Below are 13,717 nucleotides of genomic sequence, written 5' to 3'. Positions count from 1 at the left end.
AAAAAAAAAAAAAAAAAAAATATATATATATATAAAAAACTGGTTCCTATGTAAGGGAGATTAAAAACATACACACATACACACACACACAAACTGGGAGGGTGGCACCTGTGGCTCAGTGAGCAGGGCGCTGGCCCCATATACTGAGGGTGGAAGGTTCAAACCTGACCCCAGCCAAACTGCAAGAAAAAAATAGCTGGGTGTTGTGGCAGGCACCTGTAGCCCCAGCTACTCGGGAGGCTGAGACAAGAGAATTGCCTATGCCCAGGATTTGGAGGTTGCTGTGAGCTGTGAAGCCAAAGCACTCTGGCCAGGGCAATAGCTTGAGGCTCTGTCTCAGAAAAAAAAAGCTTCCTGAGCTCAAGTGATCCTCATGCCTCAGCCTCCCAGAGTGATGGGATTAAAGGCATGTGCCACCATCCCCAGGCATATTACTGTATTAACATATTAAATATTCACATGGCTTACCGGGTCTTTTAGGTAAAATCCCTCATGTTTTCCTCCCCGCACAGTCCACAAAGCTCCCACATCCGAGCTCAGAGGGCTGCATGGCTCAGCAAAACTCAGGCCAGCACCTGACTCCTGCCTCCTGCCCCAGGCTAACACTGTGATCCTGGCCCCTAAACATTGACTTTCTCAACTTTGTCATTTAACAAATGAAAAAAAATCTATGCTCTCACCTGACTTTACAGGGTTTTGTATGAGGCAAAAGAAATACTAGAAGTAGTTGATAAGAAAAAATGTACCATGAATACAAAGTTTATTAACACTTTAAGCCCTTCTGAGGACACTGCGTTTGTGCCATCCAACACAGAAGCCACAAGCCACATGAAGCTACTGAGCAGGTGAAATGTGTGACTGAGGACCAGAATTTTAGATTTTATTTCAATCAAATATAAATTTAAATAGCCAGTTGGAGGCTAGGCATGGTGGCTCACTCCTATAATCCCAGCACTTGAAGGCTGAGGTGGGTGAATTGCCTGAGCTCACAGGTTCGAGACCAGTCTGAGCAAGAGCAAGACCCTGTCTCTAAAAATAGCCGGGTGTTATGATGGGTGCCTGTAGTCCCAGCTAGTTGGGAGGCTAAGAAAAGAGAATTGCTTGAGCCCAAGAGTTTGAGGTTGCTGTGAACGGTGATGCTACAGCACTCCACAGGGAGCAACAAAGTAAGACTCTGTCTCAAAAAATAAATAAATAAATAGCCAGCTGGGCAGAGTAGTGAGCACCTATACTCCCAGCGCACTGGGAGGCCAAGATGGGAGGATCTTTTGAGCCCAGGATTTCGAGGTTATAGTGAGCTATGATGGCACTACTGCACTACAGCCTGGGCACAGAGCAAGACCTTGTCTCTTTTTTTGTTTGAGACAGAGCCTCAAGCTATCCCCCTGGGCAGAGTGCCGTGGCATCACAGCTCACAGCAACCTCCAGCTCCTGGGCTCAAGCGAGTTTCCTGCCTCAGCCTCCCAAGTAGCTGGGACACAGGCGCCCGCTACAACGCCTGGCTATTTTTTGGTTGCAGCCATCACTGTTGTTTGGCGGGCCCGGGCTGGATTCGAACCTGCCACCTTAGGTGTATGTGGCTGGCGCCTTAGCCACTTGAGCCACAGGCGCCAAGCCAAGACCTTGTCTCTTAAATGAATAAATGCATAGATAGATAAATGATAAATTTAAATAGCCAAAATGTTGTAGGCAGTGCTAAAAACTAGAACCAGAGATGGCTAATCCTGGACAGGTTATCTGAAGCAAGGAGACCAGTGGTTTGAAATCAAGGGAATAGTGCCCAAGCCAGAAGTCAGTGTCTGATGCAGAAGGGAGCCAATCTCTCTGTATGGACATGCGGTGTGTGGTTTTCACCACCGCCTGGGCAGGGGGCGGCTACTCACCTGTGCAAGACTCAAGCAAGAACAGGACCCGCTGCAGGTCTGACTGACAGAGGTCGATGTCATTGCGAGCCAGCTCCAGCTCGCCCTTTAGCACGAGGAACAGGGCACACCTTGTTGGAAGAGGGGAACACCAATCAGAGGAATCTTTTTTTTTCCTCGAGAGTCTTCTCTTTGCTCCTTTCCTAAGTAGAGCCATCACCATCTTGCCTTGCCTCCAAAACACCTTCACTCCCTAAAGCTGACTTAATGGCTTCCTGGAGAAACCCTTTTTATACTTCACTCATCCCATCTCTGTGCTTTAGGACAATTTCCCAAACTGAATTTCTCAACAAAAGGATCCTGTAGGCAAATGGCTGTAGGAAAACAACATATCCTAGCTCTCCCTTTTGGAGATTTACAATACATAGGAGCATACTGTAGGTTAGAAAGGGTTCTACAGGAAATAAAAGTATCTAACTTTGATTAACTCAGCATTTCCCACTTATTAGCTACAAAATGCCTTCTTCCACAAATCCTTCTAAACATGAGATCTGTGGAATGATTGGGAATCCGTGGTCAAGAAAGCATGGCACTCAGGTGCCAGAATCAGCATCCTCCCAGGCTCAGTACTCACTGGCGAGGTATCTGCAGCTTTGTAGTAAGTTTTAGGGCCTCCAAGCAAAAGGCTTTGGCTTCACTCACACTACCCAGGTGGCCCAGGCGGCAGACCAGCTTCTCTGAGCAGCTTAGCACCTCTGTAAGAACCTGCCATTTTTGTACCAGGTTTTCACCTATAGCAAAGGAGAGAGAAGATAATACCAGCATCATTCGGCAAAAGTCCAGATCCTCTGGGGACAAAACTGCCAACCCTACCATGAAGCCTATCCATTTCCACAGGTGCCTGCCCTCTTCCTCAGACTCACTATAGTCCAGGAATGGTGTCTCCACAGTTGTTTTTTGAATTGAAAGTACATCACTGCCCATTAGCAAGAGGATGATGCTTCGAAGGAGCTTATGAGAGTCCATGAGTGCTATCTCAGGGGTCTGCCAGCCTGTGGAGAGATAGGAAGAGAAGAGAGATAGCAAAATAAGATGAGATAAGATAAAATAGCATATGTAAAACACATTGCCGGCTCGGAGCCTGTGGCTCAAACAGCTAAGGCGCCAGCCACATACACCTGAGGTGGCGGGTTCGAATCCCCAGCCCGGGCCCGCCAAACAACAATCATGGCTGCAACTAAAAAATGGCTGGGCGTTGTGGCGGGTGCCTGTGGTCCCAGCTACTTGGGAGGCTGAGGCAGGAGACTCGCTTGAGCCCAGAAGTTGGAGGTTGCTATGAGCTGTGATACCACGGCACTCTACGCAGGGGGATAGCTTGAGGCTCTGTCTCAAAAAAAAAAAAAAAAAAAAACACATTGCCCACTCTTCCTTCAGCACCTAAGGCAGACAAAGGTAATCAATCACAGAATTCTTTTCTTCTGACATCCCATGGGGTCTGAGAATCCTTTCAGCCTAGTATTCCAAGCAATCAAACTGAAACCCATTTGCTATCCCAGGCCTACTATGTGCACATTCTAGGTAGAACGGAGGAAGGGACCAGAGCTGCCAAGAGCTGGTGGCAGATGAATCATGCACATCGTCCAAGGAGGGCCACCCATCCACCCACCCCCTCTGTTCTTTCACCTTGGGCACAGAGCTGCTCCCATAAGGAGTCTGAGAGTCTGTACGATGAGAGGCTAAGGTAGACTGCCACCAGCTGCAGGGCCTGGACACGCAGCAAGTACCAAGCCTTGGATGACTTCTGGAGGGCAGGATCCCGAAGGACAGACAGCAACAGAGAGATACCTTCAGTCACCTGAGAGAGAACAGCCAGAGGAGAGCAGTAAGTGAAGTCAGGCAAGCATGTCAGAGCTCGAGGTGCCCTGGAAATCATCTGCCCAATTTTCTCCTTTTAGGAATAAAAGCTATAGAGAAAAAACTAGGGCCTGAGAGGATACAGGACTCGGTCAAGTCAGCTAGTTTGGGAGAAAACTCAGGTCACAGGATTTAGTCTAGAGCTCCTGTGCTTCCCAGGATCACTCTTATTCCAGTTTTTAGACACAGGACAGACTTCTTATGTCCTTGCCACTGAGGAAACTGGAAAAGAATGGAAAGGGTAGTATCTCTACCAGAGGAACACTGGCACACAAGTCATTGGCAAGGAAACAGTTCTGCTTCTCAGGGACAGGGTCACTCTGTCCAGCCCCAGGGAGATCTCAGAAGCCAGGCAGATATCTAGAAAATTCTAACATCCTTTTTTAATTTTTGAGAGTGTCTCCATCTGTCTACCCTGGCTGGAATGCAGTGGCATCATTGTGGCTCCCAGCAATCTCAGACTCCTGGGCTCAAGCAATCCTCTTGCCTCAGCCTTCCGGGTAGCTAGGTCTACAGACTCTGGCCACAATGTCTGGCTAGTTTTTCTGTTTTTAGTAGAGACGGGATTTTGCTCTTGCTCAGGCTGGTCTCGAACTCCTAAGCTCAAACAATCCTCCCACCTTGGCCTCCTAGAGTATTAGTGTTTATAGGTGTGAGCTGCTGTGCCCAGCCTAAAATTTTTCTAATACCAGCACCTTCAGGGATTAAGAAAGTGAGAAATACTTTTTGGTGAGTCCAGTGGAGTTGACTTCGAAGCAGAACACAGGTCAGGGAAAGGAGCAGGTATGTATCAGTGGTCTGATCGAGACAATTCAGGCTGACTTCTGCCTCTTCTAGGTATATCTAAGGAAATAATCAGAGGGTGTGTGAAGAAAAGAAGACAGATTCTTCAAATTAAACTGGAATAAAGCATTCACAAGCAAAATCCTCAACATGTTCAATTAAATATTAAATTACTTCAAGTATTATAATCTACATAGGAGTTATTCATTCACTCATTAAAATGTTCATTTAACACTTTGGGTTAACCACTGTGCTATAAAGACAAAGTTGAATAAAGAGTAAGCAGGACTTTCTCTATAACATGTTGCAAGGCAGAGGGGACATAGACATAGGTATGCAATCATGATGCAGTGCCAGTGCTATGGGGACCCAGGGAGAAAGCAACTGATCCTGCCCTTGAGGATGTAGAAGATGCTTCATAAAGGAGGCGACAATAGAGCTAGGCTTTGAAAAGAAAGTAGAGGTTTCCTGAGGGAAAAATAAAAGAAGGGAGTGGTATGTTTTGGGTGGAGGGATGAACACAATCAAAGACAGAGACACACACATAGGGGATATAAAGTAACTGGTATGGACTGGCAAGAAAAAGTAACTGGAAGTGGCAGAAAAAGCAGAAACCTGAACATAATGGATGTGCAATACAGGGTCTGGATGGATTGTATCCTTTAGATAATGGAGAAGCCACTGAAATCTTTGATGCAGGAAAGAGGTGAGATCAGACCTGTGCCTACTAGTGGTAGTTAGATGAGAAAGTAGAAAAGGGAAAAACTGGAGACAAGGAGACCAATTAAGAGAAATTTCTCTGTGAGAAAGCAACAACTAGGGCAATAGGAACAGCTGAGAAATGTACAGGATCAGCACCATATTCCTGGAGTTGGATCTGTAAAACTCTTTTTTTTGAGACAGAGTCTCACTCTGTTGCCCTGAGTAGAGTACTGTGGTGTCACAGCAACCTTAAACTCTTGGGCTCAAGTGATCCTCTTGTCTCAGCCTCCAAAGTAGCTGGGACTACAGGTACCCACCACAATGCCCAGCTATTTTTAGAGATGGGGGTCCCTCTCAACAGCTGCCTCTAACACTTTACAATACTCCAGCCAAACGCAGTGGTAGAGGGCAGAGAAGCTGCCCCTTTGGTATCCTGTATTCTCAAAGAAAAGATGAGCCTCTAAGGCCACAGGCCCCATGCAGCCCCCAGGTTTGAATGACTGGGCACTCACCTGTGCATAGCTGGGAGAGCCGAGGGTCAGGAGGAGTTGAGTGATGTGGCAGGAGCAGCCAGCTGCCTTCGCATGGTCCTCCAGTCTCTCAAAAACAATCCGCAAAAGCAGGAGGACCTCCAGAGCCTGCAGGGGCTGGTTAGCCAGGAGCAGCAAGTTTAGCCCCTCTTGCTCAAAAGCCTCCATTGGTATCCTCTGCTCCCCAGCCCTTTGGGGACCTTAGACTGTGTCTGGCCTCCAGGTCTGGATGGTTTGTGGTTATATATGGACAGAACAACCATTAGACATCCTCAAAGAGCCCGAGATGAGAGCACTGAGGGAGCCTACAAACCAGTCTACCTTCTGTTCTAAAGCCTGAATGCCAATCATTGTTGATAGCCAGGATTTGCTGAATGCTTACTATGCGGCAGGCACTGTGCCAGGGAGCTTATACACACCAATCCCTTTAACTTCTTTTTTTGTAGAAATAGAGTCTTATTTTATTGCCCTCAGTAGAGTGCCATGGCGTCACACAGCTCACAGCAACCTCCAACTCCTGGGCTTAGGCAATTCTGTTGCCTCAGCCTCCTGAGTAGCTGGGACTATAGGCACTCACTGCAATGCCCAGCTATTTTTTAGTTGCAGTTTGGCTGGGGCTGGGTTTGAACATGCCACCCTTGGTATATAGGGCCAGCACCCTAACCACTGGGCCAAAGGCACCGCCTGCCTTTTTTTTTTTTTTTTGAGACAGAGCCTCAAGCTGTCCCCCTGCGTAGAGTGCTGTGGCATCACAGCTCACAGCAACCTCCAACTCCTGGGCTCAAGAGAGTCTCCTGCCTCCGCCTCCCAAGTAGCTGGGACCACAGGCGTCCGCCACAATGCCTGGCTATTTTTTTTTTTTCGGTTGCAGCCATCATTATTGTTTGGCAGGCCGGGGCTGGATTCGAACCCGCCACCTTAGGTGTATGTGGCTGGCACCTTAGCCACTTGAGCCATAGGCGCCAAGCCCCCTTTAACTTTTATTGCAACTCTAATCCATTTTTATAGCAGAGGAAACTAAGACTCATATAACTTAAGTTGCTTATCTAAGTTCCCTAGAACCAAGACTCAGATCTAGGGCTGAGGTACCTTCCAGGCTCCTTGTGTGACAAATATGGTCTTATGGCTTAGACTAACAGTATGTACAATGTTTTGGGGGGTTTTTTTGCAGTTTTGGGCCAGGGCTGGGCTTGAACCCGCCACCTCCAGTATATGGGGCTGGCACCCTACTCCCTGAGCCACAGGTGCTGCTCTTATTTTTTTTTTGGTTTTTTCCCTCTTAGTTTTCTCATGTGGAGTCCAGGGAAGCACATCAGGGCGTCTTTGAAACTCCCTGAAATTGCATGTAAGAATGTAAATTTGTGTCTATAGGCATCTATATATTTTTCTGAATATATAGGTCTCAAATAATTAATACTTAAAGTTAACACATTTGAGCATTACATTATTCCATTTACACGAAACATTTTCCAGCTCAGCCCCTGTGGCTCAAGTGGCTAAGGCGCCAGCCACATACACCTAAGGTGGCGGGTTTGAATCCAGCCTGGGCCCACCAAACAACAATGACAGTGCAACCAAAAAATAGCCAGGTGTTGTGGCAGGTGCCTGTGGTCCCAGCTACTTGGGAGGCTGAGGCGGGAGACTCGTTTGAGCCCAGGAGTTGGGAAGTTGCTGTGAGCTGTGATGCCATAGCACTCTACCCAGGGGGACAGCTTGAGGCTCTGTCTCAAAAAAAACATTTTCCTTGCATCATCGCAATGAATGAGGATAACGCCATGAAGTAGTGGCATTTTCTTTCTTTTTTTTTTTTTTTTTGAGACAAAGCCTCACTTTGTTGCCCCAGGCTAGAGTGGTGTGGCATCATAGCTTATAGCAAACTCAAATTCCTGGGCTCAGGAGCTTCAGCCTCCCAAGTAACTGAGACTACAGGTGTCTGGCTATTTTTAGTAGAGATGGGGCCTCGCTCTTGCTTAAGCTGGTCTTGAACTTCTGAGCTCAAACAATCCACCCACCTTGGCCTCCTAGAGTGCCAGGATTAAAGGTGTGAGCCATCCCAGCCAGGATGAAGTGGTGGCATTATTGCTCCTATTTTAGAGATAAGGAAACTTGGGCTGAGATAGTTAAGCAACTTACCTGAGGCCATACGCTGATAAATGGTGGAACTTGGATTTAAACTCAATGGACTGGTGGTGATAGACCAATGGGGTTTTTATTGAGACAAAATTTCATTCTATCACCCCAGCTAGAGTGAAGTAGCATCATTGTAGCTCATAGCAACCTCAAATTCCTAGACTCAAGGGATCCTTCTGCCTTAGCCCAAGTAGCTAGGAGTTCAGGTACCTGTCACCACACCCGATCATTTTTTTCAATTTTTAGTAGAGATGGGGTCCTGCTTTTTTTTTGACACAGAGTTTTATTGTGTCGCCCTCCGTAGAGTGCTTTGCTGTCACAGCTCACAGCAACCTCAAACTCTTGGACTTCAGTGATTTTCTTGTCTCAGCCTCCCAAGCAGCTGGGACTACAGGTGCCTGCCACAATGCTCGGCTATTGTTTTTGTTTTTGTTTTTTTTTTTGGTTGCAGTTGTTGTTTAGCAAACCCAGGCCAGGCTTGAACCTGCCAGGATCAGTGTATGTGGTCAGTGCCCTACTCACCAAGCTACGGGCACTGAGCTGGGGTCTGCTCTTGCTCAGGTTGGTCTTGAATTCCTCAGCTCAAGTGATCTTCCCACCTCATCCTCCCAGAGTGCTAGGATTACAGGCATGAGCCAACATGCCAGGCCAAGCCTATACTTTTTTAATCACCAGGTTATATACATCTCAACAGGTTCATGAACCAAAGAAGACAGAGGAGCTCAGTTTCTGATTCAGCCCTTGTTTGTGTGGGTCCCCATCAATGCCCTGCCCATTACCTTTGCCATCAGCTGGTAAAGGGCTGCTAGGATCTGCAGGGAAGCTGCTGTCTGCTGGAGACACCGCACCACTGGAGCCTGCCCTTTTGAAAGCACCTCCTTCCATAGGACCAGAGCTTGGTCTAGGCATTTGGACTGAACTATAAGTCAGAAGAAAGCGATTGCTCTCTCAGCATGGGCATCTGGAGATAACTTGGCTTTCTGCATAACATCTCTGCCCTTTGTGTCAACCTCCCATCTGATAAGGCCAGCCTATCTCACACTTGGGGTCCCTATTCTGTTCTTAGGAAGCCAGGGAGGAGAAACCCATGCCACACTGTGTTTCCTGCACTCACCAGCATCTGCAGCCAGGTTGAAGGCAATGTTACTATACAGGAAATAATTTTCTTGGAGTTTGTCTTCATAGTTCAGGTCATTGACTTCAAATTCCTCCAGATTAGTAGGGGCCTGGGCTCTCTGATCTCGCTCAATACCCTGGATGGGGAGATCAGAGTATAAAACAAGCCATCTCTACTGATGGCCCAGGGAAAATAATTCTATACCTAGTTCTGTTTAGCCCCACTGCAGCCACACTCACTTCCTGCATTTTGGCTTCGAGGGTACAGATGTAGAGCCATAGTAAAGCCTGTGCTTTGTCATCCAAAAGCTGATCCCTATCCCGGGCTTCAGGCCTCACAGACTCCAGAAGCTGCAGGGCTTCCTGGATAGCATCCAAGGCTGAGCTGTAGGAGAGGGTGCAATTAGTCTGGGCCCACCATGAGTACCTGCCACAGCGTCCTGGGCTCCACCCTTTGAATGAGCTTCCATGGCCAAAAAATGAAGGGGGCACTCAGGGCTGAAGAGTGGGAAAGAGTGGGAGGGCCTAGGGAAAGGAGCAAGAGAGGTCTCCCCCAGTATTTCTCCTTACCAGTCAGTCTGCTGGGCAAAGTCATGGTAGCAGAGCACTTGAGCAAGTTCTACCAGGTGGGTGGCTCGTGCCCATGACCCAGCTGGTGTCTCCTCGGGGCTCAGCTCCAGCAGGTCACAGATGACATTGAAGCGCTCCTGCCCAGTGTTGGCCCTCACTGCCTTGTAGGCCTGCAGCTCCTCCCTCAATAGGAGGGCCATGGTCTCCGGCTCCCAGCCACTGAGGCTGTCTCGCAGAGTCCTAAAAGAGGGCAGGCTCAGTACCAGGACACAGCCCCTGAGGTAGAAGCCTCCCACACCAAAGAGCCTCAGGCTCAGCTTGCCAACAGTTCAGTAGGTTTCCAGTTGTGGCTTTACAAGTTTAAACCAGATTGTACCATTCCTGTTTAATATACTCCAGTGGGCTGCCAGTAGGAGTCATATCCAAACCCCTTCCTATGGCCTGAAAGGTCCTGTGTGACCAGCCTCATTCCATACGGCTCCCTACCCTACACCCTATTCCACCACCTTCCAGTATGCTGGCTTTGTCTTTTTTTTTTTTTTTAGACAGAGCCTCAAGCTGTCCCCCTGGGTTGAGTGCCATGGAATCACAGCTCACAGCAACCTCCAACTCCTGAGCTCAAGCGAGTTTCCTGCCTCAGCCTCCCAAGTAGCTGGGACTACAGGCGCCCGCCACAATGCCCGGCTATTTTTTGGTTGCACCATCATTGTTGTTTGGCGGGCCCAGGCTGGATTTGAACCCGCCACCTTAGGTGTATGTGGCTGGCGCCTTAGCCACTTGAGCCACAGGCACTGAGCCTACACTGGCTTTTTCAAGCACGTTCCTGAGCTATTCCTGAGCTTTCGTATTTATTATTCTACTATTCCTTCTGCAAGGAATTCTCTTCCCTGAAAAAAAATTTTTTTAAATACTTTATCACCCACATTGGATGCAGTGGCACAATCACAGCTCACTGCAGCCTCAAACTCCTGGGTTCAAGTGATCCTCCTGTCTCTGCCTTGAGAATAGCTAGGACTACAGGTACCTGCCACCACAGCAGGCTAATCTTTTTTTTGTTTTTTAAGGAATTTATTATTATTATTTTTTGAGACAGAACCTCACTTTGTCACTCTGAGTAAAGTGCCATAGCATTACAGCTCAGAGCAACCTCAAACTCTTAGGCTCAAGCAATATGCTTACCCAGGAATACAGGCACCCACCACAACGTCTGGCTAGTTTTTTTTTTTTTTTTAAAGAGATGGGGTTTTATTCTTTGCTCAGGCTGGTCTCAAGAGCTCAAGCAATCCACCCGCCGTGGCCTCCCAGAGTGTTAGAATTACAGGCGTGAGCCACTACATGGCGCCCGGTCTAATCTTTAAATTTTTTTTTTTTTTTTTGAGACAGAGCCTCAAGCTATCACCCTGGGTAGAGTGTTGTGGCATCACAGCTCACAGCAACCTCCAACTCCCAGGCTCAAGCGAGTCTCCTGCCTCAGCCTCCCACGTAGCTGGGACTACAGGTGCCCGCCGCAACGCCTGGCTATTTTTTTTGGTTGCAGCCATCATTGTTTTTTTTGGCGGGCCTGGGCTGGGTTCAAACCTGCCACCTTAGGTGTATGTGGCTGGCACCTTAGCCACTTGAGCCACAGCCGCTGAGATTCTTTAAATTTTTTGTAGCGACAGGGTCTCACTGTGTTACCCAGACTGGTTACTTCCTTAAGATCTATAAAGAGTGGAATCTTCCACATCCTCAGGTCTCATACATTACCTCTTCAAAAACAGTTTCCCTATATAGCCCATCTAAAGTTGCTCTCTCTGTTAGCAAGTCTTTAATTGTCTTCCTAGAAAATGTGTGAAACATCCTTGTTTTATATCTCCCCAAGTAAAATATGAGCTCCATGAAAGCAAGAACATTGCCTGTTACCACCATACCCCTAGAATTTAGCACAGGGACTGGCATATAGTAGGCACTCAATGAACAACTCAATGCATGAAATAATTACTACCTTCTCCAAACATAAAGATAGAAGGACATGACCATGAGTGCAAAAGGTCACTTTATCCATGGGGCAAATGCAACTGTTCTCTTCCCCAGCAACTCACTTTAGCTGTAGCTCCTTGTCTCCAGCCTTGGCTGCATCCATCTTGACTCGAACCCAGAAAGTGACTGGTTCAGTCATATGTTCAGGGCTATGGGCCTGCAGGGCTGCCAGCCACAAAGTCACCATCTTGCAGCCCTGGGCCAATTTACCAAGTTTCTTCAAACTCTCCACATGTAGCCGGAAGCACCTGTGCAACTGACCAGAGAAAGGGAACAAACTGGAGAGAGAGGAACCATGAATAGGTGCGGTGGGAGAGTATGTGTCTGCACAAGTGCTTATACCATATTGGGTGGTGGGTGGGGGTAGGGACTGGTAGGTGGCCTTCCTGCCCCACTCCCATCCCAAGGCAAGAGACACCTAAGAACTGGATGCTCTCAAAGGCTCCATCCACCCTACCCTCATATTTTTATCTACAACCTTGAAAATTTGCTCCTCCTCCCTCAATCCTCTCAGCAGATGGCACTTCCTCCTTAGTCAGAAAGGCAGCGCCATGCTTGATTCTCCTCTTGATCTCAGTCACTCCCAGTCAGTTGCCTACCAGGTTAATCCTTGGCTTCTCGCACCCACCCACTTCTTTCCATCCCTTGCACAACTACTTCAGTTCAGCTCACCTTTCCCTGCCTAGGCTGCTGCAGCATCTTGATTACCTAGTCTTGTCTCTTGCACACTATGTTCATCACAGCAATGCCAGAGAACTCCAAAGCACCCATCTGATGTCATGCCTCCACTTATATCCTTTAAAAGCTCACCACCTCACTCAAAATGAACCCAATGCCTCTACAACCCATCTTGCTTACCAGTCCAGCCAACCCGTCATCTCACAGGTATTTTTTTTATTTTTTCTGAGACAGAGTCTCAAGCTGTCACTCTGGGTAGTGTGCCATGGTGGTGTCATAGCCACCACCTCCAACTCTTAGGCTCAAGCGATTCTCTTGCCTCAGCCTCCCAAGTAGCTAGGACTGTAGGCGCCTGCCAAAACACCTGGCTATTTTTTTTTTTAAGATGGGGTTTGGCACCTGTGAGGTCAGGGCAATCTACCCATCTCAGCCTTCCGGAGTACTAGGATTACAAGTGTGAGCCACCATGCCTGGCCCTCACAGGTATTCTATTTTTTTTTTTAGAGACAGAGTCTCATGGTGTCACCCTTGGTAGAGTGATGTGGTGTCACAGCTCACAGTAACCTCAAACTCTTTGGGCTTAAGCAATTCTCTTGCCTTAGCTTCCCAAGTAGCTGGGACTACAGGTGTCTGCCACAATACCTGGCTATTTTTTTGTTGCAATTGTCATCGATGCTAAACTGGCCTGGGTCACGCTCGAACCCACCACCCTTCATGCATGTGGTCAGCACCATAACCACTGTGCTAAGGGCACTGCCCGCTCACAGGTATTCTTAAGAACATCTGTAATCCTCACACTCTGGGACGCCAAGGTGGGTGGATTGTCCTGAGCTCACAGGTTTGAGACCACCCTGAGCTAGAATGAGACCCCGTCTCTAAAAATAGCCAGGCATTATGGTGGGCACCTATAGTCCCAGCTACTTGGGAGGCTGAGGCAAGAAAATCACTTGAGCCCAAGAGTTAGAGGTTGCTGTGAGCTATGATGCCACAGCAGTCTACCAAGGGTGACAAAGTTGAGACTCTGTCACCAAAAAAGAACATCTATTCTCACTACAGAGAGAATATATTCTCACTTATACTAAGAACCATCTGGGGAAGCTTTTCAAATATTGAGATGCCTAGGCTCCAGTGCTAGAGATCTTCATGCAATTAACTTGGGCCAGGCATTAGAATTTTTTTAAAGTTCACTGAGGTGATCCTAATGTACAGCTAGGCTGAGGACCACTGGCTTAGGACAAGGCTAAATATAAAAAGGGAGTCAATCTAAAGAAAAATATTAAGTAACAATACCAGCAAGGTATGGGAAATCTTTTTTTTTTTTTTTTTTTTGAGACGGAGCCTCAAGCTGTCCCCCTGGGTAGAGTGCCATGGCGTGACAGCTCATAGCAATCTCCAACTCTTGGGCTCAAGCAA

The 13,717-nt window shown here is 47.7% G+C and overlaps 1 protein-coding gene across 1 annotated transcript in view; it reads right to left on the bottom strand.

Moving 5' to 3' along the window:
- ESPL1 (extra spindle pole bodies like 1, separase) overlaps positions 1 to 13,717 on the bottom strand; it is a 27,671-nt gene that overhangs the window by 8,492 nt on the left and 5,462 nt on the right. Inside the window, exons 7-17 of the mRNA XM_012805529.2 lie at positions 11,689 to 11,882; positions 9,608 to 9,847; positions 9,278 to 9,422; positions 9,036 to 9,174; positions 8,701 to 8,840; positions 5,774 to 5,908; positions 4,500 to 4,619; positions 3,546 to 3,717; positions 2,786 to 2,914; positions 2,497 to 2,653; positions 1,884 to 1,993 (exon numbers count right to left, since the gene is read on the bottom strand). Of these exons, the coding sequence (XP_012660983.1) occupies positions 1,884 to 1,993; positions 2,497 to 2,653; positions 2,786 to 2,914; positions 3,546 to 3,717; positions 4,500 to 4,619; positions 5,774 to 5,908; positions 8,701 to 8,840; positions 9,036 to 9,174; positions 9,278 to 9,422; positions 9,608 to 9,847; positions 11,689 to 11,882 (1,681 nt within the window). The remainder of the gene's footprint in view (positions 1 to 1,883; positions 1,994 to 2,496; positions 2,654 to 2,785; positions 2,915 to 3,545; positions 3,718 to 4,499; positions 4,620 to 5,773; positions 5,909 to 8,700; positions 8,841 to 9,035; positions 9,175 to 9,277; positions 9,423 to 9,607; positions 9,848 to 11,688; positions 11,883 to 13,717) is intronic.

The sequence above is a fragment of the Otolemur garnettii genome, unplaced genomic scaffold (assembly GCF_000181295.1).
Source record: "Otolemur garnettii isolate 467f Iridium unplaced genomic scaffold, OtoGar3 scaffold00043, whole genome shotgun sequence".
Classification (NCBI taxonomy): Eukaryota; Metazoa; Chordata; class Mammalia; order Primates; family Galagidae; genus Otolemur; species Otolemur garnettii.
This window is presented reverse-complemented; position numbering and strand designations above follow the sequence as displayed.